This window comes from Drosophila guanche, unplaced genomic scaffold (genome assembly GCF_900245975.1).
Source record: "Drosophila guanche unplaced genomic scaffold, DGUA_6, whole genome shotgun sequence".
NCBI classification, from domain to species: Eukaryota; Metazoa; Arthropoda; class Insecta; order Diptera; family Drosophilidae; genus Drosophila; species Drosophila guanche.
In genome coordinates, this window is record NW_022995743.1 from 17884069 (window position 1) to 17905997 (window position 21929).

General features: G+C 46.1%; 6 protein-coding genes across 20 annotated transcripts; 1 reads left to right on the plus strand and 5 right to left on the minus strand.

Annotated features, from left to right (window-relative positions):
- Nucleotides 1–523: 523 nt before the first annotated feature.
- LOC117587525 (tumor protein D52) lies at nt 524–4873 on the minus strand. 14 transcript variants are annotated; one of them, XM_034278378.1, is made up of 8 exons: nt 4729–4836; nt 2911–2913; nt 2759–2797; nt 2516–2640; nt 2294–2454; nt 2110–2169; nt 1693–1897; nt 826–1407 (listed from the first exon to the last, which is right to left on the minus strand). In XM_034278378.1, the coding sequence occupies exons 1-8, from the start codon at nt 4736–4738 to the stop codon at nt 1300–1302; spliced, it is 711 nt and encodes a 236-aa protein (XP_034134269.1). In that variant the 5' UTR covers nt 4739–4836; the 3' UTR covers nt 826–1299. The 14 variants fall into 14 exon arrangements, with proteins under 14 accessions (XP_034134244.1, XP_034134259.1, XP_034134330.1 ...); XM_034278388.1 differs by lacking the exon at nt 2759–2797 and having other exon boundaries at nt 4729–4838; XM_034278413.1 differs by lacking the exon at nt 2110–2169 and having other exon boundaries at nt 1735–1897; nt 4729–4837.
- Nucleotides 4874–5915: 1042 nt separating this feature from the next.
- Nucleotides 5916–14314, minus strand: LOC117587487 (vigilin). 2 transcript variants are annotated; one of them, XM_034278235.1, is made up of 6 exons: nt 14238–14314; nt 13012–13084; nt 11295–11382; nt 10965–11221; nt 7646–10888; nt 5916–7583 (listed from the first exon to the last, which is right to left on the minus strand). In XM_034278235.1, the coding sequence occupies exons 3-6, from the start codon at nt 11329–11331 to the stop codon at nt 7176–7178; spliced, it is 3945 nt and encodes a 1314-aa protein (XP_034134126.1). In that variant the 5' UTR covers nt 11332–11382; nt 13012–13084; nt 14238–14314; the 3' UTR covers nt 5916–7175. The 2 variants fall into 2 exon arrangements, with proteins under 2 accessions (XP_034134126.1, XP_034134137.1); XM_034278246.1 differs by lacking the exon at nt 14238–14314 and having other exon boundaries at nt 13012–13087.
- Nucleotides 14315–14643: 329 nt separating this feature from the next.
- LOC117587598 (protein immune deficiency) lies at nt 14644–15890 on the plus strand. The gene is made up of 2 exons (XM_034278452.1): nt 14644–15425; nt 15487–15890. The coding sequence occupies exons 1-2, from the start codon at nt 14763–14765 to the stop codon at nt 15646–15648; spliced, it is 825 nt and encodes a 274-aa protein (XP_034134343.1). The 5' UTR covers nt 14644–14762; the 3' UTR covers nt 15649–15890.
- Nucleotides 15891–15993: 103 nt separating this feature from the next.
- On the minus strand, nt 15994–16807 carry LOC117587609 (glutathione S-transferase 1). The gene has a single exon (XM_034278464.1). The coding sequence runs from the start codon at nt 16749–16751 to the stop codon at nt 16086–16088; it is 666 nt and encodes a 221-aa protein (XP_034134355.1). The 5' UTR covers nt 16752–16807; the 3' UTR covers nt 15994–16085.
- Nucleotides 16808–18657: 1850 nt separating this feature from the next.
- Nucleotides 18658–19409, minus strand: LOC117579795 (glutathione S-transferase 1-like). The gene has a single exon (XM_034265867.1). The coding sequence runs from the start codon at nt 19370–19372 to the stop codon at nt 18704–18706; it is 669 nt and encodes a 222-aa protein (XP_034121758.1). The 5' UTR covers nt 19373–19409; the 3' UTR covers nt 18658–18703.
- Nucleotides 19410–20439: 1030 nt separating this feature from the next.
- Nucleotides 20440–21217, minus strand: LOC117591924 (glutathione S-transferase 1-like). Its single transcript, XM_034285316.1, has one exon. The coding sequence runs from the start codon at nt 21171–21173 to the stop codon at nt 20502–20504; it is 672 nt and encodes a 223-aa protein (XP_034141207.1). The 5' UTR covers nt 21174–21217; the 3' UTR covers nt 20440–20501.
- Between the last annotated feature and the right edge of the window lie 712 nt (nt 21218–21929).

Genomic DNA, 21929 nt, shown 5'->3' on the forward strand with positions numbered 1-21929 from the left:
GTTCGAGTTTGCTCGGCCTATAATTGCTCACTGTTCATGCGAAAGGTTGTGGGCGGACGAATTTTTTCGATTATTTTTTAACCCTATAACCGCCTATGTTAAACATATGCGCGCTGAAAATGACTTTTCGATTTTTGCCAATAAAATTGTTAATTTTTTTAAAAAAATAAAAAGCCTAAGCAAAACAAAATCTACTAAAAAGCCAAGTACCAACTTCTGTCAAGTAGTAGCTTATTAAAAAATTAAATTTAGAAAAAATAACTTACTCATTTTCTCGTAATGGGCAACTTTAACCTCCATGCCATTATAGGGTTAATCCATCACACGATAGTTTCGTTTCACTCACACTTACAGCGCAGAGCCCTTTTACTCGCACTTGCAAACAGGGTAGATATTAGAGCAATTTTGCCGATGGCACCTCCTATAATTACTTCATGGCATGAAGCAACTATATAGTTACTTCATGAGGCAGAGATGCCATGACAGCATACAATTTGGCGTTGCTTTTTAAATTAAAAAATAATTATATTTTGGGCAAACCATTTTGCATTTATTTAAAGATTTCATACACATATAGCAAATCGTAGACCAGCAGTAGCAACAAATTCGACGTGCATGTGTGTCTTACATTACGGTGTGTGTGTGTATGTGTGCTTTTTCTTAAGGTTTCCAATCAAGCTTCAGTTAATTAATTTGCGTTCAAGCTCTGATCTGATCGAATTATTCGAATTTAAGTTAGCTCCTCACGCGATTCGCCACCTAACCACGGAAGAAAAAGCCTAAAGAATAAATAAATATGTTAAAAAAATATACATATATATTTCCCTTCAAAAAGGTTTTGCTGTTAAAGATTGCTAAGTATTGAAAAGAATGGGAATGAAGAGGTTCACCTCGAGTCCTCGATGCGGGGATAGTTGGGTCTTTACACATACACTTATGCTGATAGGTAGAACAGTATAGTATTATTGTATGTATATGAATGCAGCAAGTTCTCCACTCGGTTAAAGTTCAAAGCATTAATGCAGCTCTTAAGTTTCACACAGATATATGTATGTATATAAATATGCATATTAATAGTATACTCCTATGGGCCAAACATTTTTAATATTATTTTGAAGAACTACACACACACATATGAAATATATGATTTAGTTCTGGTTAGATCTAGGCGCAGACACATACAATATGTCGCAATCGAAATTGTTAGATAAGTGGTTGGTGTGTGTGTTAGCATATATTTTCAATCCTTTATTATTTAACGCGTGCTGTTTGTTGTTGGTGTTGTTGTTCCCATGGAATTTATTTGGTATGTGAGTCTGTGGGTGAGTTCAGTCCCGAGGATGTGTTGTTCTCATCCATAGCGTCTGGGAAACTGGAAACCGAGCCCGAGCGGGATGTCACCTTGGTCTACAAGAGAACAGAAAACCGAGCAGTTTTAGTAACAAGGCGTAGCAACAAATCCACAAATAGATGTTCGTTTAAGCAAGCAAAATCAAATTAAAATCGAAAAAGTCCCGATCCAAGTGTATACAAGTTTATGAGTGACTGTGAGATGCTCAACTCGTATCGTGTAGAAGAGACATGCAAAACTCCTCGAGAAAGTGTTCGGTTAGTGTGTGGAAAGGGAGCCAAATCGATTGCGAAAAGAGTATGAGAGATGTATAAAGACAGATATATAAAAATAGTAGTTACCGCATGAGATTGGCACATAAAATTGTTGTGTTCATAGCTTACTTTAACGTTCTCATAGGCAGAGCCAACTGAAGCCTCGATAGAACGCATCGACTCGGAGTTTTTCATTTGTGACAATCTCGACGAAATGCCACTGGTAAAGCTCCCGAACACCGAAGCGGTCTTCTCGCCCGTAGTCTTGAGCACCGATTCGGTGCGCTGATACCTGCACACGAGTAAATGGAAAGGAAGAGAAGAGAATAGTCATTCATTTTAGATTTCATCACAGAGAGACAGAAAGATTCACAAATTGGTGGGGGTTTAGTCATATACAAACAGACAAGAGATGTTATTGTGTGTTAAAGGAAACATGAAGCACATCGTTAGTTGGGGACTCCACAGAGCCGGAAGCGAGTCAGCCTTAACACATTTACTTACAGAGGTGCCTCGTGTACGGCTTTAGTAAAAGTGCCCACGCTTTGCTCCACCGATTGGTAACTAAATAAATACATGTTTTGTGGCATTTAGCATGGTACCGAAACAAAAGCATGTTTAAAAATGAAAATTTGTAAGTCGGGTTGGGTTCTTGTCGTCCTCCGTGTTCTTCCCATCTACGACTTACACAGTGCTTTCCTTGATGTTTTTCACGCCCTGATTCACGTCCTCTGTCAGCTCCTTCCAGACGGTGATGCCCAGCTTGCGTTTGAGATCAGAAGCATGACGGGTCTTTGAGGCCAAAACAGTCCGAAGCGTGATGATTTCCTCCTCTACACGGGCCAGTTCCTGCAATGGGGATTTAGTATTGAGAATACTCCTACTTCAAACTCCTCCTCTCTCCATTTACCTGACTCCATTCGGCGCGTCGCTGCTCCTTCTCCTCCGTGCTGAGCGCTGCGAACTCGGCGGCAATTTCAGCTGAAGCCACAGAAGCTGCTGGAGAGGCTGGATCCGAAAGGTTGGCACTGTTATCTGTTCAGGAACAACACTGATTAATTATTTCGAATACTCAGAGATCAACCTAGGCTTCCAATCTGACTTGGCGTGTGCATTTAGACGTGTTGTCTGCGAGAAGTGTTTATGTATGTACCTCCTTTGAAAGCCACTTCCTCAAAGACTTTGTCATAGGCTGTGCATCGAATTTTTATTTGTTTATTCGTATGTACATACATACAAACGAATATATTGTGAAAAGCATGAGTTTCTGTTTTATTAGTTCGTTTTCGGATGGTTTATACTCACAAACTGTCCAGGTGAAAGGCAAGCGGGGAAAAGAGGCAGAAAAGTTAGTCAGATTTGTATGGGATTTCTTGGGAGAGAGGGATTGTGCGTTTGTGCGAAAGAAGCAGAAAAAAAGACCTCCGACCCCAAGCCCCGACCCAGCCAAACGCCCCATTACCTCTGCCGCTTTGACCGATGCTGAGAAACCGCTTGTAGTTATCGCTATTTGATATCTTGGCCAGATACGGTTTCGAGAAATCTATAAACGTGACCTTAACGTCTCGCATTGTACGCCTGGTAAAGAACCTCAGACGAAAGCGCTTCGCTATCGATGACGAGGGCGCCTGATTGGCCAGCTTGTGGCCCACGAACTCGGTCTCCACAGCCTGCAGCTCCAGGGTGTTGGCGTAGTCCGAGTCCACGTCGTAAAAGATTTGTTCTAGGGTCAGGTTGCGCAAATATAGTTCGGCCTCGGTTTCGGCCTCCTCGTACCAGTCCGAGTCCGCTCCTAGTGCAGAATCCTGGTCCTGATCGAGCGAGGGCGTTGTGGTGAGCTCATCGAGGCGCGGCAAGTACGGATCCTCGATGAACTCCAAGCTAACGGGCTCGGATTCGCTCATTCTGCAGTGTCAGTGGTCTGTTTCATCTCTTACATGCACTTTCTCTATCTTGAACGTGGCAGTGGTCGCTCGGCGAAGCCAAGCATTTAGTCGTGTCGTGTATCACATTTCAAAAGTAAGCGTCGGACACATTTTCTGGTCGCTTTCCTCTGTCCAGTTGTGTTCTCTGCTGATGTTTCAGTTCTCTTGAGCCTCTCTCCTCATAAACACATGCTAGCTAGCTTTTCTGGAGTTTTCCCCGACCCGACCCGCGCGTGAGTGAGCTACTTTCGGATATTGCTGGTCGTTCCGCACTCTTCTGCGGCAAAACGTTGACTGAGCTAAGTCGGAGCTTTTGAGCTCGAGTCAACAATTGGTTTCAAAAAAGCCAGGCCTGGCCTGGCTTTGTCTGCTTGTTTTGTTTCGTGTCGGCACGAAAGACTAGCTGCAGAAAAAGAGAACAGGCAGAGTGGGAACAACGGCAACAGCAGCCACAATCCACAAAACACTGCCAACACACACACACACACACGCATTGGCACTCTGAAACGGCTCTAGGTCTGGTTTGTTGCCACAGCACCGCACACCTTCTCCCTTCCCTCTGTCAACCATCATCCAGAGTGGTGCTGTTGCTCGAATCGATCAACAAGTGGCAGCTATGAGTCAATTATCGAGTGGTTTAATATTGAAACAGACTCCAGCTTAATTGGTGCCAGCGAGCACAATAGAAAAATATCCGAGGAGGCGTTTCTGCAATCAGTTCCGACCTTTCGACGCCTGCGGGGAGTGGGGACTCCGCCCACATGCTGATTTTCCCGGAACGACAGAATATTTCCCATTTCAAATCCGCCACGTATACAATGCAATGTTTAGACGCCGGCGTATTTTCTTTTGGCATTTGGAACGAATCCCACGAGTTGAATTCTCTTCAGCGCGTCGGCAGGAACCTCTGCATGTCAAAAGTGACATGACTCATTCTGCATTTCCTTGGAGCCACATGCAGCTACAGCTACAGCCAAAGTCACAAGGAAACCAAAGACCTTGTCTGCCCCTGCCTATGAATTTCCAATGGGCTCAATCAGAGTTTTATACTTTGGCACACTCGCCGACTAATTGGCGGCGGTGGCCCAAACAAAGGTACCCGCTGTCCCAATCCGAAGAGATGGCCTAAGACCACACCACCCCAAACATGCGCAACGGCATCTTGCTGTTAAAATCGAGAACAAAGTGGCACACTTACGATCCTCCATTGCTGCGATGACTGTTGAAGCCTTTTCTTAATTTGAGCAACTTTGTGTTAATTTGATTTGAGTTTTTTATTAAAAAAATGTAAGCACAGCACTTTACGATAGAGGTGGAAAACTATCGATGGCACTATCGGTACTATCGATGGTTGGACACTATCGAACTAGCTCACTGTGGATGGTTTAAAGTCTCGATAGTGGTCGATAATATCACGATAGTTTTAAAAATTAGCCCCACCCTAAAATAGCGTGTTGGCGTGAGATGTTATGTAGATGTTGATTAAAGATGTAGAAAAAATGTAATATGTAAAACTTAAAATTTGAAAAAAACCGTTAAGGTACAGATTCTCTACTGAGTACCGGGTATAAAAGTTGTGATTCGTAAGAAGCGTCTCACACGTCCCTTCTCGTTTTTAAACCAAAATTTGTAGATTAAATAAAAAATACTAAACAAACTATACATTAAGCATAGTAATACTAACCATAGTTAAACAGCTGAGTTTCTAGATTTAATCGGCCAGTTTTTTTGTCAATCTGAGTACTGGATGGCGTAAAGCCGCCATACCCTGAACCACTAACCAAATAGTATAGTATAGTATACTATATACTATAGTCACTAACTAACTAACTATACTATTTGGTTAGTGCCTGAACCTTACTTTGAGTTCAACGGTCATGACACCCATGAGAGGTGGCTGTGGAGCTATCGATGTAGCACTGTTGTATACGTATGTCATCGAAACTCCCCCGATAGTCCATCATTAGTCGACACTGTTGCCATATCGGATAACTGCACTGTTAACGAGGGAAACGAAATGAAAGAGGCAATTCAACTTTTAAAACTGTTTATTTCAAATGACAAGTAACTGCTTGGAAAATCGTGTTCTTTGCCTTTCAGCTAAATGTCTGGGCCATTTGTATTCATTCGATTCGTCTCATTCATTTGATTTTTGTCTGTTAATATAGGAAAATATATACATTTATACGTTATGTCTAGTTAATTTCTTAGGATTCTAATATCAGGTCTGTTCTTCTTGGTGTTGTTTTTTTTGTTCTAAAAGAAACAGAAGAAAGGAAAAGAAAGGAGTAAATGTTTTAAACAAAAAAATGGAAACTGAGAAAAAGAAAGATTTAAAAATACATGATTGTTTACAGTTTTTATTGGTTTTATATGGTTTTTTGTTTTTATTGAATAGCAAGTAAAAAATTAGAATTTTTCTCATACTTTGTGTTTCAACTTTCAAATAATGCACGGGGTGTATACATATGTCGAGAAAACAGCCGACACTCGATACAAGGTATTAATAAAAAGTGCATAAGTTATTTAAGTGGGAAACATTCATCATAGGTCAAAAACAATTTAATATAAATCAAGAAGATTGCACAAAATTAAAATGTTGGTGTTCATTTTGAAATGTGAGTGGGGTTGTTTTGGGTGTTCTTTTCGTGTTCGTATCAGCCGTTGACGCCGAGTCATGTGAACAGGAGCAGGAGGAGGCGAGTGGAAAATGGAGTACATTTTATTTTAATTTATAAATTTGTATTTTGTTGTTCGTCGTTCGTCCCACTTCCACTCAGCCCATAAACGCAAAAAACGTTATTACAATATAATCAATCAATCAACGTTCAAATCGTTCTCTTTCGAACTAAAATATAACAACTAGCTCGGGCTTGCAGAAAATGGGCAGCAACGTTTTTAAAAACGAAGGGGGGAAGGAGAGAATTGTGTATTGTATTATCAGAACAATTACGAGATAGAATTTAGCAAATAAACAAAAATAAGGAGCGGCGAGTGTAAATAATTAACATTTTATGCTTACAATTATTTTCGTTCTTGACCGTGCTGAGTCACTTTCAAATTGAATTAACAAATCATGAGCTTTCTGCTTACTTTAGGGCTTGAACTAATTAGAATATTATGTGTTGAAAATGAAACAAAATGGTTACATAAAAGAAAGTGGCAATTAAGTGTTACATATATAGTGGCCAGGGCCCCCAAAAAACACACATTGCAGGTTACGGGGCAACAGAACCATGGGCGCCTGAGTCGGATGTTTGTCTGTCTGTCTGTTTGTTTGTCTGTTTGTATTCTATGTTGTATAAATGCAATTTTATGATTGTGGGCGAGCTGTATATCTGTGTATGTGTGTCTGTGTGTGGTCGGGCTTGTGTTGATTCTGTATCAAATTATACAAAAATAGTTTCCTGTTTTGTCATTTGTCTTCTTCAATTAACCTGCACAAATTGCGTTGTAGAAAAGCTCCTAGGAGACAACCTATACCGTTTTGACACTAGTTTTCGACTAACGAGACGAGACGAGACGCCCGCACGACTTCTGCTGTTCCGATGCTCTCCTCTCCACCCGCTCCAGGTTCAGTCCCCGCGACGCACCGCAACGGGTAGTATTGCTTCTGCTGCTGGGGACGCACTTGCCCCGAACTAGTTAGTTCTTGGGGCCCCACACGGAGGTGATGGGCGTGGTGGCGACTGCAGCCCCGCCCGCAGCAAAGTGTGGGAAATCCTCCTGCGACTGAGTGTTAGGCGCAGTTAGATTCTTGGCTTGTTGCTTTTGCTTCTCCCACGGCGCATCCTTCATGATGAATCCGTTCTCGTTGGCACCACCACCACCGACAGCACCCGAGCCCGAGTTGCCCCCAGCACCAGTGAGGAAGGCCCCCACTGTCTGCGGCTGGGGAGAGGGCGGCAAGTTTTCCAAGTAGTCGCGCTCGTAATCCTCGGCCATGCTGAGGAGCACATCCTTAGCGTTCTCCACATCTTCCTCCTTGCCAATGATGGTCACGGCATTGGGATTGTTTTGAGCATCGTCGGAGGAGGGGAATTTGATATCCACCTGAAGGTCAAATATGGTAACAATTGCAAAGGTACCTCTAAGGTATTTCTCCCTCCACTCACCTTGTAATCTTCAATGATTTTGCGAATAGTGCGCCCACGATGGCCAATGATGTGGGAGTGGACCCGCGTGTCGATTTCGATAACCTCGCGGTGAAGTGTCTGGAGATCCCCGACGATTTCCAGAATGGCATCGCGAGCTGCCTCCGCCTTGGCCTGATAGCCGGTGATGGAAATGATGCGTTGATTGGGATCGTCCCGCTTGGGGAGCGAGATGTTCACGTCGTGGTCAGCACGCAGCTTGTTGATGACGGCACCATGGCGACCAATGAGCTTTGAGTGATACTCCTGGTCCACGTCCAGCTGAAGCACGAACGAGCGCAGCTCGCGATCGGCCCGGTCAGCCTCAAAGTCTTCGATCATCTTTTCCAGCGCCTCCTTGGCCTCGGCCACATGGGCCGGAGTGCCCGAGACCTTGATGATGTCCGACTTGAGTTCGCTGGGTGGCAGCTCGACATGCACATCGTGCTTGGACATAAACTGCCGGACATTAGCGCCGCGAGGCCCAATGATGGTGCGGTGCAGGTCGAAAGGAACACTCAGCTCTTCCTCAATGGGAATGAGGTCGAGCAGGGCTTGCTTTGCGGCCTCGCACTTATCTATGCGGCCGGTGATGCGGATGACATCACACTGCCGCACGGGCTCTGCTCCATCTACAGCGGTCGACTCGCCGGCCTCGCCATCCTGGCCCTCTCCCTCTCCATTCACTCCGCCATTTGTGAGGCTGAGACCCTCCACTGGCTCGGTGGCATCCCGATCGGGGAACTTTATTTGAACATCAAACTCGGATGTGACTTGCTGCACCTTGAAGCCTCGTGCACCCATAATCGTGCGATGCTGGCGCTGCGGGATGACCACCTCAATGGTGGTCTGAGCCTCGAGGTCGGCCACGATCTCCTCGATCCGCTGCTTGGCAGCCTCGATGCAGTCTTTGGCGCCTTTGAGCGTCACCTTGTCTGAGTTGGTGCCAGCGCGGGGGAAGGAGATCATCACTCCTCCGTTTTCCTCCGCAATGCGGTGCAGGATGAGTCCCCGCTTGGCCACAAAGTGCTTGTGGTGCTTGGGATCGACGGCCACCTCGCCCTCAGTGACCTCGTCGCACTCCTTAATGATCGCCTCCAGCTGCTCCTTGGCCTTCTTTACACTATCCTCCTTGCCAATGATGGTGATCACCTCTTTGTCCGTGTCCTCGTTCGATGGAAAGATGATGCGTGCGCCCGTGGCATCGCGGATCTTGCGAATTGAAGCGCCATTCTTGCCGATCAAGAACTTGTGGTGCTGCTGCTTGGCCCGCACCTCGGCGGTGAAGGATGCCAGCTGCCGCTCATTGGCCAGTTCCAGCAGCTGTCCCTTGGCCTTCTCAACGTCATCCTTGGGTCCTCGAATGGTGACCTTGTCGCTCTTAGAGTCGCTGTTGGGGAACTTGATGGACACTCCGCCGCACTCCTCCATGATTGAGGAGATGAGTTTGCCCCCTGTGCCGATAATGGAGTTGTAGTACTTGGGCGGGATCTGCACCTCCTCGCTGACAATGTCGGAGAGCTCGTTCTGGATTTTCTGAATGCGCTCCTTGGCCTCCAAGACGTTCTCCTTCTTGCCAGTGATGACTATCACCTCGTTGGTGTCCCCCTCAGCGGGCAGGTCGATTTTCGTTTGGGTCTCATCGCGAATCTTCTTAATGTTGGCGCCGCCCTTGCCGATGACGAACTTGTGGAATTGCTTGAAGATGGGCACTTCGATGATGTGCGACGACTCCTGGATTTCCTTAACCAGTTTCATGAGATCCTTGTGGCACTTGTCCACATCCTCCTTGGGGCCGCGCAGCTTCACAATGTCCGTGTTCTCCTGGGGTGTGGGTATCGTGATAGTCACCTGGCGATAGCGGTCCTTCACCTCGCGGATTTTCTCGCCCTTGGCCCCAATAATGGAGCGGTGAAGGCGCCGATCGATGATCACATCCTTTGACTTTTCATTTTCCAGTTTGTCGATTTTTTCTTGTAATTCAAGCTGCGCCAGCCGCACGCCCTCCTTGGGCCCCTCGATACGGATGTTGTTCTGACCCTCGCGCTCCTCGATGTTGATGTTCACCTTCAGCTCGTCCTTGAGCCGGTTGACATTCGATCCGGCCTTGCCGATAATATGCTTGTAGTACGAGGGGTTCACCGTCATCACCTCAAAGGTGAAGTTTTCCTCGTAGTTGCGTATAATCTCGGTCAAGTAGGAAATGGCCTTGTCCACGTTCTCCGGGTCGCCTTCGAGCTTGATCTTGTCCTCGAGACAGTTCACGTTCACGTTGGGGCAGTCCTCCTCAAGCTGCTTCATGTTGGCTCCCTTGCGGCCGATCACGTACTTGTGGATCCAGTGCGGCGCATTGATTTCCACAGACTTGACCGAGTTGGCCTTCTGGTAGACAACAGTGAGGGCATTGCCGAGGGCGACCTGCGGGCCGCGCAGCGTTATCGTCTCCAGATTGGAATCGTTCGGAGGCATCTCGACGGAGACACCGGTGCGTTGCAGGATCTCGGCAATGGTTGAGCCCTTGGGACCGATGACATAGCGATGCTGTGGCTTGGCCACCTCAACGCTCACCGTGGAGCACTTCTTCTCCATCTCCTTGTAGATGGCCTCGACCTTTTCCTTGGCCGCTGCGACAGCATCCTTCTCGCCCGAGATAATGATCTCGTCCTTCTGCACCTGCTGAGGCGGCACGTTGATCTTGGCGCCCGTCTCCTCCTGCAGCTTGTTTAAGTTCTCGCTGTAGGGACCCACAATGAACGGATGGTAGATCTTAGGAATCGTGGTTCGGTCCGACGACTTCTTGTACTTCTCCGCAGACAGCTGGCGGATCTCCTGCTCCGCCTTCTCGATCCCCTCCTTCGTGCCGGCAATGGTGATGAATTCGCTCTCGTCGCCTTGACTCGGGATATTGATGCGTGTCGAGGTGAGGCGCTCCAGATCCCGCAGCCGCTGGCCACCCTTGCCCAGGATCACGCGGTAGTGCTCACGGGGCACGGTCACCTGCCGGCTGGCCTGCGTTGAGAAACTCATCAGAATCTTGCGCCGAGCGTCCAACAGCTCGCTCTGCTTGCCCTTGATCAGGAAGGTGAGCGACTGGTTCTTGCCGCTGACGATTTCAATCTGAGCGCCGGTCTCCTTGGTGATTTGCTGGCAAATCCGCTTTGATTCGCCTTCGCCAAACTTTTCGGACTCCGTCGACTTTCGCTCTTCGCAGGGAACGTGCAACACCTGTGTCAAATGCGACAAATGTCAGTTTGCTCTTGACATAATGCTGATCCCCTCGAAAGGAGGTATAGTCACTTACCTGCGTCTTCTGCGAGCTTGTCACTCGGGCTAGCGACGAGCTGGAGGGGCCAGACAGCGCAGGCGCCGAAGTATTGGCCGGCAGGGCCGGGAATAGGTCGTCGTAGCTAAACGCGGCCGTGGCATTGCCAGTGCCAGTGCCTCCGCTGTTGGTGCTGGTGGGCGTTGCCACCGAAGTGGGCGAGGATGGTGGCTGATCGTTGGACACCTGCTCTTGGCCGTTGATGAGGGCGATCGGTTGTTGCTCAATGCTGGTTGCTGCAATTGGTTTAATGGTTAACTTTACCATTGGCGTCATACGCCCACGGGGGGCTAGCTATCCTTCTCTTACCGTTGGATTCCTCCATCACTGCTGCGGCTGCTTGCATTACTTAAAAAAAGAGAAGAGTCCTTTTTCGTTCCAAGTCGTTACAGTAACACTGGAAGCAGAGAAGATCTGTTATTGTTTTAACTTCCAGATAATGGCTAATGAAGTGCTAGTTTTGGGAATATTCTGGGACACTCGACCCTCCATCAATCAATTATTCAATCGGACCGCAGTCGGTCAGGCATTTCGGAAGAAATGAATCTTAGTCGGTATTCTCAGATTTGGTTTGCTGCTCCTCCTCTGGGCTGGTTCAAAATCTCAATTACTTTCGTTGATAAGTGCCGGACCGAGGGCGACCCGCATGTCGGCCCACGATAAGGAAACGTTTGGTTCGTTTCCAGAGGAGGGTTGGTCGGTCGCCCGCCACCGTTCCCGGTTCCCGTTCGTTCACGGCTGTTGATAAACCAAATTTAGCTGCACAGTATTTAGTTTTAGCACTCTGACAAGAGCCACGTAATGGTATTGTACGCGGGGGCTCTATTTCACTGGCGATAAGTAGACGGACGGATCGGCTAGGCGGCATGCCACGCAGGCAAAATCTGAAAGCCAGTGATAGCTGTGCTGATAAGAACAACCTGTGCGACCGATGGCCACTGGCGATTCACCAGTAGATATCTAGAAATTAAGTTGCTATCAGTCGCTTTTTGCTTGGGTGAAAGGTTGGGACCGGACCAGTGCTGAAAGCCGAAGCCAGAGAGATCGAGGAGCAAACCCAGACCGTGCACTTGCACGAGAGAGCCGTTTTCTAAGCCAATGCCCAACGAGTTCCGTAGCCTACATTCTCCACCTCTTGCCCAGAAGAACAACAAAGATGTGGGGCTGCCACTATCGCTCCCCTCACACACACACACAAACTCACTTGTGTGTCGTGTAGCGCATGTCTGTGTGTGCTCGAAAAATGTGTCAAAAGAAGAAACCAGCGATGGAGGAAGAGAGAGCACGAGCAAGAGCAAGAGCAAGAAAGAGAGCTTGACGAAGTAACTGAACGGAGCGGGATGTGGGGGCCCAGTGAGTGCCAGGCCAGTGCCATATAAAACCGGATGATAGCCGGCAACTACATACAACAAAGCGATCGGATCGACAGTGTATGCGCACATTTTTGTGTCGCTCTCCGCCTTTGTGTTGGTGCCTTGGCACCTTTCTAGCAGCATTTCTGCTGCTGCTGCTGCTGGTGCCGTTGCTGTTGCCGTAGCCGTTCGAGAAGGCAAGGCACAGGTAAGGCGAATACATTGATATGCACAAATGTACACACACTTGTACGTATGTATGTATGCAAGTGCAGAGGCATGTAACGCCTGTAGCGAAGCTGACGTCGACAAATGAAGACAAAGCACAGTGCGCTGCGCTGCTAAAGTTCAGCTTTAAAAATTGGTATGCACATATCGAACTTTTGTGTTGAGTGATTCTCATCCAAGCCCTGGGTCCGGCGTTCGCTTGGCGGTGGGCATGGAAGATGGTGCTGAAAACCCCTTTACGTAGTCAGTTTTTAGACACGGAACAACCGTTCATTTTTGGTTCGGCATTCTTGGCCAAAGAGCTGATCCACACACACACACACAAAAACACACACGACTGCGGCATTTGAAATGGTAAATTATGCAAATTAACATACAATCCGACGGTGTTTCGATCTGAATTTTTTTTTCGGTTAGGGGAGGGGAGGGAATGTTGTTTAACTTACTGTACTGTAAAATCCAAAAAATCCGGCCTAGTTAGTCTCCTTTGACAAAATCCAGTTTGATAACTTGGCGTGTCTGCTGGAAGACATACAATCAAAAGAACAGAGTAATTAGCAGATGCACATCTTCATCAGTTGCCGGATGCGTTGAAAGCTCTACGCGGAGCATGTTCTATCGAGTATGTTGCGCTTCTCTGCGAGAGGCGGAAGGAAGAAGTGCACAGATTTATGTGTTATGCGGGGGTTCGGGGCGGAGTGTAGTATGCGGGCCACTTATTGGACAATTGTTTTTGTCGGCGCAAAAGTGGAGCACACAATGGCGTAGGCGTACGCGTGGGCGGAAGCAGGCGCCGTATGGCTGTGGCAAGCCGAAATCAGGTGAACGGTTTTAACCATAGCCAGCCTCCCAGCCAATCCTCCTCACAAAATACTTTAGTAAGCCCACCATCTGCCTGTGCTGGTCTGGGCGCTGCGACGATGAGTCGAGATGTGATGGATTGGATTGGAATGGAATGGGTTCCATTGAACTTTTGTGATGGCTTCAAACTCAAAACGGATAGAATACGAATTTGGGAAAGCTTCAAATCGTGCCATCCGCCAAGGAACAGCACGCTCGCTTTTCAATCGGACAGATTATACATAGATGTACCTATGTACAGGCAGGCATACATATGCATATGTTCATACTATGTATGTTTTCTACACTGTGTGCGTGGACGACAACGCCATCTCCGTTTCCGTCCCCACCACCGTCTTCAGCGGTGCGACTGATGGTGTGTGCCTTTGTGTGAGTGAGCGCGAGTGCGAGTGCGGAGCGCCGCCCGTGCCAGTTGCTGCGACCAGACCATTATCAAGCATTGAAAAAAACACGTTGTTTTTTGCAGACATTTTTTTCTTAGAGAATTTCGCACTGCACGGGAAACACGAGCGGCAAGCGCTTAATTTACATGCAGCCCAGACTCCTCCTCTCCTCCACGTTGCCAATTCGCGAAGAAAAAGGTGTTGCGGAGCGGCGCGGCCTAAATTTTCGCTGCTGTCACCACCGCCGCCTGCTCCATCAAGCCCTTCATAACTGTAAATTTATGCACTTTCTTGCTGTAACTTATGCAATTCAAGATGCACATTGGATTGCACTCGAATTTTGTATGTTATTTGGGGTTTTAGCCACAGATCTGTCACCCAGACTTTCTATTAGAAATGCAACACGCCCGGACCACGAAATTACCGACCAAGTAAAAAAAGTAAAGAGTGAAGCGAACGTGGCAAATAGTGATGGCCAACATGCCATTCTGTTGGCAATCGGAAATTCATAAAAATTATCGAGAAGGGACGGGAACGACTATCGATAGTATCGATAGACTATCGTTAGGTGGAACATCTCATGAGCAATCGTTTGATTCTGCTGGGTTTACTACAACTCTCTTTACAAATACCATAATATATTGTTAGAATATACTGGGTGTGAGAACTCAAATTTTAATATTTGGCTGATCTGGCTCATGATGTGCTTCGACCCGATGAAAAGCTGAGATCTCCCAGAGCCGAAGACACTTCCTGGAGCTCTCGCTTTAAAGTATTGGGGGGAACAATCGGCCAGGGACGACGAAAGCGACTATCGATAGTCGAGTAACTGATAGTTAGGCTGCCACCTCTAGCTACCAAACACAAAGGGTAAAAACACCCCAAATCTGTGGAATATCCGGAAGTTTACCTATTTATTTATTTGACGATCAAGCAAACACAACAGACGCAATATGTCAAAGCTTAAGAAATTGCTGCCTAACATATTTGGCGGTAGCAAGGAGGCAGAAAGCATGCAGTCTGAGGGGCGACTGGAAGCAGATGCAGCGCCTGTCAGTGATAGCGAGGCAGATAACAACAATATTGGAGCCTTGTCGCTGCCATCCATCAGCACCCCGACCGCCTCAGCGGATCTGACGGAATCGGTGTTGCGGGAGCTGTCCGACCCAAACTACAACTCAATGGATGTTGTGCAATCCGCAAACATTCCTGGTGCAGGCGGGGACCTCAGCACAGTCAACACGAATAACACCATGAACGTCCACAGCGCACAGCAACAGGTGGTTATGAACTTCTCGAATGCAAGCAATCTACACTTTGGCTCCGTGTACAACCTTAACCAAAATCTAAGCGCCAGCAGCTCGCGAAAGAGCAGTATAAGCACAACTGACGAGGTGGCCGTCACTCCAGATGGTAAACGTTCAATTGGTACGCGCAAGACTGTCAGCATTGTGGCCATGATGCAGTCTCAGGATGATCCGGATCCGCGGCTACTGGATGCAGTGGCTACCCATTTGGGCGAGGGATGGAAGCAGGTGATGCGAGACTTGGGACATTCCGAGGGCCAGATTGACCAAGCCATAATTGATCATCAAATGCACGGCAATATCAAAGAGGTGAAACATTCGAAACTCTACGATTTCCAGTCGATGACGACGCTTTTGTTTTTTTCTCTAGGTGATTTACCAACTTCTGCTCCAGTGGGTTCGGAGCTCTGAGAGCGGCGTTGCTACAGTCGGACGTCTGACCACGCTGCTTTGGGAATCACAGCATCGCGAGTGCGTTCAGCGCTTGAAACTGGTTTGGAAGGCATTGGAGAAACGCAAGACGAACAGCTAGCTGGTTTGATATCAAAAAGTCGACTCCCTAAACAAAACCAAGATGATCTATTCGATGCACTCTTTCAACGACCAAACCGCTTGGATCTCTCCAAGATGTTCAATAAGGACCCACATAGTCTACATATATGAACGAGAATGGGACCTCTATTGTCATTAAACTACATATCTGTGCAATATTTGTTAAAAATAATCAAAACCTTCGAATAAGTACATGGAACTCTGTCCAACATCATTTCTAAATCAGTTTAACTTTATCTTTAAGGTGTGATATTTATACCGTAAAAGGACCCACATAAACACAAACATATGGTATGTACTATAAATTGGATCTAGAATTTTGGAGTACCATTCACGAAACGTTTTATTGCATAATCAAGAAACCGGAACGCCTCATCTTAAGTTCAACCTTGGCTGATAAGCTTTCTTCACGCAAAGTCAGACGATCTTTGTGATTTTAGCATTGAACATGTCAATCAACATCTGTGCACCGTTGCCGTTGATCGTCTGGTAGTTTTGTCTTCCGGTCATTCGGCTCAACCAAGCGCTGAGTCCTGGAAAGCTCTTGGGCTCGATGGGTGCCAGGCCCACCAAGCTGGACACCGACGACACCACACTAAAATCTGCAATGGTTATGCCGGCTCCACCCAGGTACAACTCGACGCCAAGAAAGGCTTCCAAAAAGGCATAGGCTTCGTAGATTGCGTCAATCTTGGATCTCGGAACTTCCGTCTCATCGCGGTAGAACAGGGGAAGTGCTATATTCCTGATGCAGTTCTGGAAAAGTACAGCCGATTCAAAGTGCATGCGTTGATCCACAACGGCGCGCTTGAAGAAGTCCTTGGGATACAGGGCGTCGTCCTTGGCATACTTCCGCACCAGATAGGCGCAGATGGCGTGACTCTCCCAAATATATCGTCCATCATCCTCCAGCATGGGCACCGTGTGCTGGGGATTCTTCAGCTTGAACTCCTTGGTCTTGTTCTCACCAGCCAGCAGGTTAACCAGCTTGTATTCATACTGAAGATTCAAAGCATCCAATGTCAGTTTGCAGGCCCTCACAGGTGGGCTTGGGTCCAAGCCGTACAGCACTAGTTTTCCCATAATTTGTTGTCGTGTTCCCGTGTCGTGTACAAGCTGCGATTGTCAATTTGAAACTAAACCAAGCATGTGTACCCTACCTCTCCATCTACCTAGCGCTCTCAATCGAGCTTTGTGTTTAAATTAATTACATGTGAATATAAATTCAAGTGTATTCGTATTTGTGTGCACGGTATACTTTATGTATTATTACTCTTAAGTTTGGCAAAATAGAGCTTTTCAGACTGAATTGTTTGCCCCAGATGCAGTGGCTGTCGTCGTCGGCCTACCTGACCTCGAGTGATTCTAGCTTACGTAATCCAGATTGTTGTGTCTTACCTGTATTCGCTCCTTATCATACCCGAACTACATACATATATAATTATACATACTCAATGTATTACAGTCGAGTACTGAGATTATAAAAAAGATATTCGGTACTCAGATTTATAAAATAGATTTAATCAGTATTCTCTCCGCCAATAGCCGAGTCGATAGAGCCATGTCTGTCTGTCCGTCCGTCTTGTTGAGCGCCTGGATTTCAGAGACTATAAAAGCGAGAGCCACCAAATTTTGCATCCAGACTTCTGCATATCCACACTGTTACAAGTGTATTTCGAAAATGAGCCCCACTCCTTCCGCCGCCACAAAAGGGCGAAAATCTCCCACAGCCACAATTTTGAAAATAAAAGAAAACTAAAAACGCAATTCGGTAGGGGAAGACCATATCTTTCAGATCACCGAATTGGGTGATTGGTCAGATTGGATCATTATTATCCCACTATTAACCCTCTCATTCACACTCTGCTTCTGCAGTGTGCGGCCTGTGCTTCTGCCGTGCCTCTGCAGCGTGCGGCTCTGGAAGAGGGGGGGTGATCTAAAGGAGCTTGTTGGCGTGAGAAGTGTTGTAGATGTAGATGACAGGTGTAGAAAAAATGTAAAATGTAAAATGAAAAATTAAAAAAAAAAAAACGAGAAGGGACGTATAAACGCTCAGTACTGCATCAGCACCTCAGCGGTATTTGTAAAATTTTACATTTTTTCTTCATCTGTCATCTATGAACATCTACAACACTTCTCACGCCAACACGCTCCTTAAGCTCGCCCCCCTTCCCTAGATCCACACACTACAGAGGCAGTGGCCGCACACAGCAGAAGCAGAGTGTGAATGAGAGAATGTGAAATACAACAAATTTCTTCATTCTGGCTATAATAATGGTCCAATAGGATCCCCATTCGGTGATCTGATAAATATGGTCATTCCCTACGGAATGGTGTTTTTAATTTTCTTTTATCTTCAAAATTGTAGGTTTGGTAGGTTTTCGCCCTTTTTGCAGGGGCGGAGGGGGGTGGGTCTCATTTTTGAAATAAACTTGTAACAGTGTGAGCATACAGAAGTCTGGATGCAACATTTTGTTGCTCTAGCTTTTATGGCCTCTGAGATCCAGGCGCTCAACAAGACGGACGGACAGACGGACGGACAGACAGACATGGCTCAATCGACTCGGCTATTGATGATGATCAATAATATATATATACTTTATGGGGTCGAAACGTTTCCTTCTGTGCGTTACATACATTCACTTTGTGCACAAATACAATATACCCTATTTACTCTTCGAGTACCGGGCATAACAATATGGTACAGGTACACTGACGGAGTACCGGGTATAAAAGGTGTGACGCGTCACACGTCCCTTCTCGTTTGGCTCTTGGTTCATTCGCTATCGCATAGATAAGCATTCTTATCTGATCGTTTGAAATCGGTTGCCCAGAACCAACTAAAATGGAATTCATATGTTGTTTGCTCGTAACATCAGACAGATTGTAGAACAATAATTACGTGTAACTCGTAAATGGTTGAGAATGGCTCTCTTTTTCCATTATATTATCTATGGTTTGCCCAAAACCCATAGGAATCTATTCGAAATGTTATCTATTCAATTTATTGTGACTCGAATAAATTTACATTTGGATCAGGACGCGAAGCTTAAATTTGACTGCTTAATAAGGGATATAAATTCCTGGGCACCCTTGCCATTGGCCTCCTCATAGTATGGGAGCTGTTCCAGACGTTTGATCCAGGCAATGATTCTCACATATTTGGCGTGATCGAGGTCCACAAAGGCCACCAGAGAACTAATGGTTGAAACAATGCTAAAATCCGCGATGGTCAGCTGATTTCCCGCAATGTAGTCCTGGTCCTTTAGGAAAGTTTCCACGAAGTCGTAGATCTCGATAATGGCTTGCTTTCGTTCTTTGGGCGCTATTTTCTGATTATAGAAAAACAGAGGAATCGTTATGCTTCTCAGGCCATCTGCAAAGGCCACTCCGCTCTCAAAATGTAGACGCTGATCGACCACTGCCCGTTGCAACAAGTCCTTGGGGTACAAACTGTCACTGTCGGCATATTTGGACACCAGGTAGGCAATAATTGCGTGCGAGTCCCAAAGGTAGTGGCCGTCATCCGCCAAAGTGGGCACCGTGTGCTGTGGATTCTTCTTCAAAAACTCGGGAGAGAGATTTGCGCGGGCCGCGAGATCGACTTTCACATAGTCGTAGGGCAGGTTCAGGGCAGCCAGCGTCAGCTTAACAGCTCGCACTGGTGGACTGCCATCTATTCCGTACAATGTTAGCTTTACCATATTGTCGTCAGAGAGCTTGGAATGCTAATGATAAGCTGACAGCTGGAAACCAACCTTTTTGTATAGCGTTTTGGCCAGGAAACGGTGAGATGGCGAAAAATTTGTCTCCACAATAGATCAGAGAATTGTGAAATAATACAGTTCGACTGTCTATTTTTACATGGAATATGCAATATACATACACATTTACATACAATAGCAGAGTAAAAAGGAAAATTGAATACAAGTAAAGCCTCATTGCGACTAACAACTAGAAGAGAAGAGAAGCGAAGAGAAGAGAAGAGAAGAGAAAGAGTATTTATGCGGCCTAAGAGAGTGCCACATTGAAGAGTAGACAAAGAGAGTAAAGCGTAGCATTTGAAAGTGCTGAGTCATTATTAATTGCCGAAAATTCGCCTTCCGACAGATGAGCGGCCAGAAGAACACCCGCATAGCGCGATAAGGAAATATCATGTGTTTGTGCTGCGATTCGGAAGTAAAGCCCATTACTTAGATAAGACTGCACTCTACCTTCTGTTTTCTTTCATATGTTTGTTATGTGCAATTGGAACCTACAGGTGCTGGGTAAAACAATATCGTTAGCTATGTGTATGTACATACATACACTCCCAATCAGACGAATAGACTCACGAGTTTTCAAAAAGAAAAAAGTTTCTAAAAATCCAGCAACGAATGACAGTGGAGCAAATTTATTTTTCCATTAATCAAGATTCTTTTCCTTATTTTAAAATTAAAGAATTCGACTTCTAAGTGAAAAGGTTTTTTTAGAAACTTTTTTATTTTTGAACTCTTTTATTTTGATTAGAGGTGTATGTATGTGTATATGTATATATCTCCAAACATGCTTAGCTCCAGCTGTTTGTTCAGATCAGCATTCGCATTAATCGAATGTTTGGATTTGGTGGCTTTGCCCAGAAAAAACTAAAATGGAATTGAAATTGTTGTTCGCTCGTCAACTCGTCATTTGTTGACAACTGCTTTTAGATGTGTTGATAAGTCTCTCTCTTTCCATTATCTCTGGTTTAGACCACAACCAGTGGGGTCTGATAATAAAAATTTGTATCTCATTCGAAATAATTTGTCTCTTAATTTATTTATGATTCGAATACAGAAGCATATAAGTAATATATTAATCGGACGCGAAGGTGAAATTTGTCTTCTTGAACATGGGTATCAATTCCTTAATACCCTTGCCATTGGCCTCCTCGTAGTAAGGGAGTTCCTTCAGCCGTTTGATCCAGGCACTAACTCTCGCATATTTAGCGTGATCGATAGTCACTAAAACATCCAGCGAGGTGATGGTTGAAATAAGGCTAAAGTCCGCGATGGTCAGCTGATTTCCCGCAATGTAGTCCTGGTCCTTTAGGAAAGTTTCCACGAAGTCGTAGATCTCGATAATGGCTTGCTTTCGTTCTTTGGGCACCACTTTCTGATTTAAGAACAACACAGGCTTTGAGATGCTCCTCAGGCCATCGGCAAAGACCACTCCGCTCTCAAAATGTAGACGCTGATCGACCACGGCCCGTTGCAACAAGTCCTTGGGGTACAAACTGTCACTGTCGGCATATTTGGACACCAGGTAGGCAATAATTGCGTGCGAGTCCCAAAGGTAGTGGCCGTCATCCTCCAAAGTGGGCACCGTGTGCTGTGGATTCTTCTTCAAAAAGTCGGGTAAAATATGTGCGCGGCCCATGAGATCGACTTTCACAAAGTCGTAGGGCAGGTTCAAGGCAGCCAGCGTCAGCTTCACAGCTCGCACTGGTGGGCTAATTTCAATTCCGTACAATGTTAACTTTACCATGTTGTCGTTCGGGGACTTGGCACACCAATGATCAGCGAACAGATGGAAGCCCACCGTTTTATAGAGCTTTATGTTAGAGAAGCGATCTCAGTCGCGATGAGAAAATCGTTCCCACAATAGTACAGAGAATGGTGAAATAGTGAGGCTGGACTGTCTAATTTGTATACCCGGTACTCGAAGAGTAAATAGGGTATATTGTATTTGTGGGGAATAATGGTTGTATGTAACGCACAGAAGGAAACGTTTCCGACCCCATAAAGTATATATATTCTTGATCAGCATCAATAGCCGAGTCGATAGAGCCATGTCTGTCTGTCCGTCCGTCCGACTTGTTTGTCGGCTAGTTCTCAGAGACTATAAGAGCTAGAGCCACCAAATTTTACATCCAGACTGCTATATGCTCACACTGAAACCAGTGTAGCCCCGCCCGCTTCCGCCTACGCAAAAGGGCGAAAACCTCCCAAACCTACAGTTTTGAAGATAAAAGAAAACTAAAAACGCCATTCCGTAGGGAATGGCCATATCTATCAGATCACCAAATTGGGATCTGATTGGATCATTATTATAGCCACAATGGAGAAATTAATTTCCAGAGGCTAAACCCACCCTGCCCCGCAGCTTTTGTTGTTCTTTTTCCATTCTCTCATTCACACTCTGCTTCTGCTTCACTCGGCCTCTGCCTCTGCCGTCCCTCTGCCTCTGCCTCTGCCGACTTTTAACCCACCCCGTCCCGCAGCTTACATTTGTTTTTTTTTT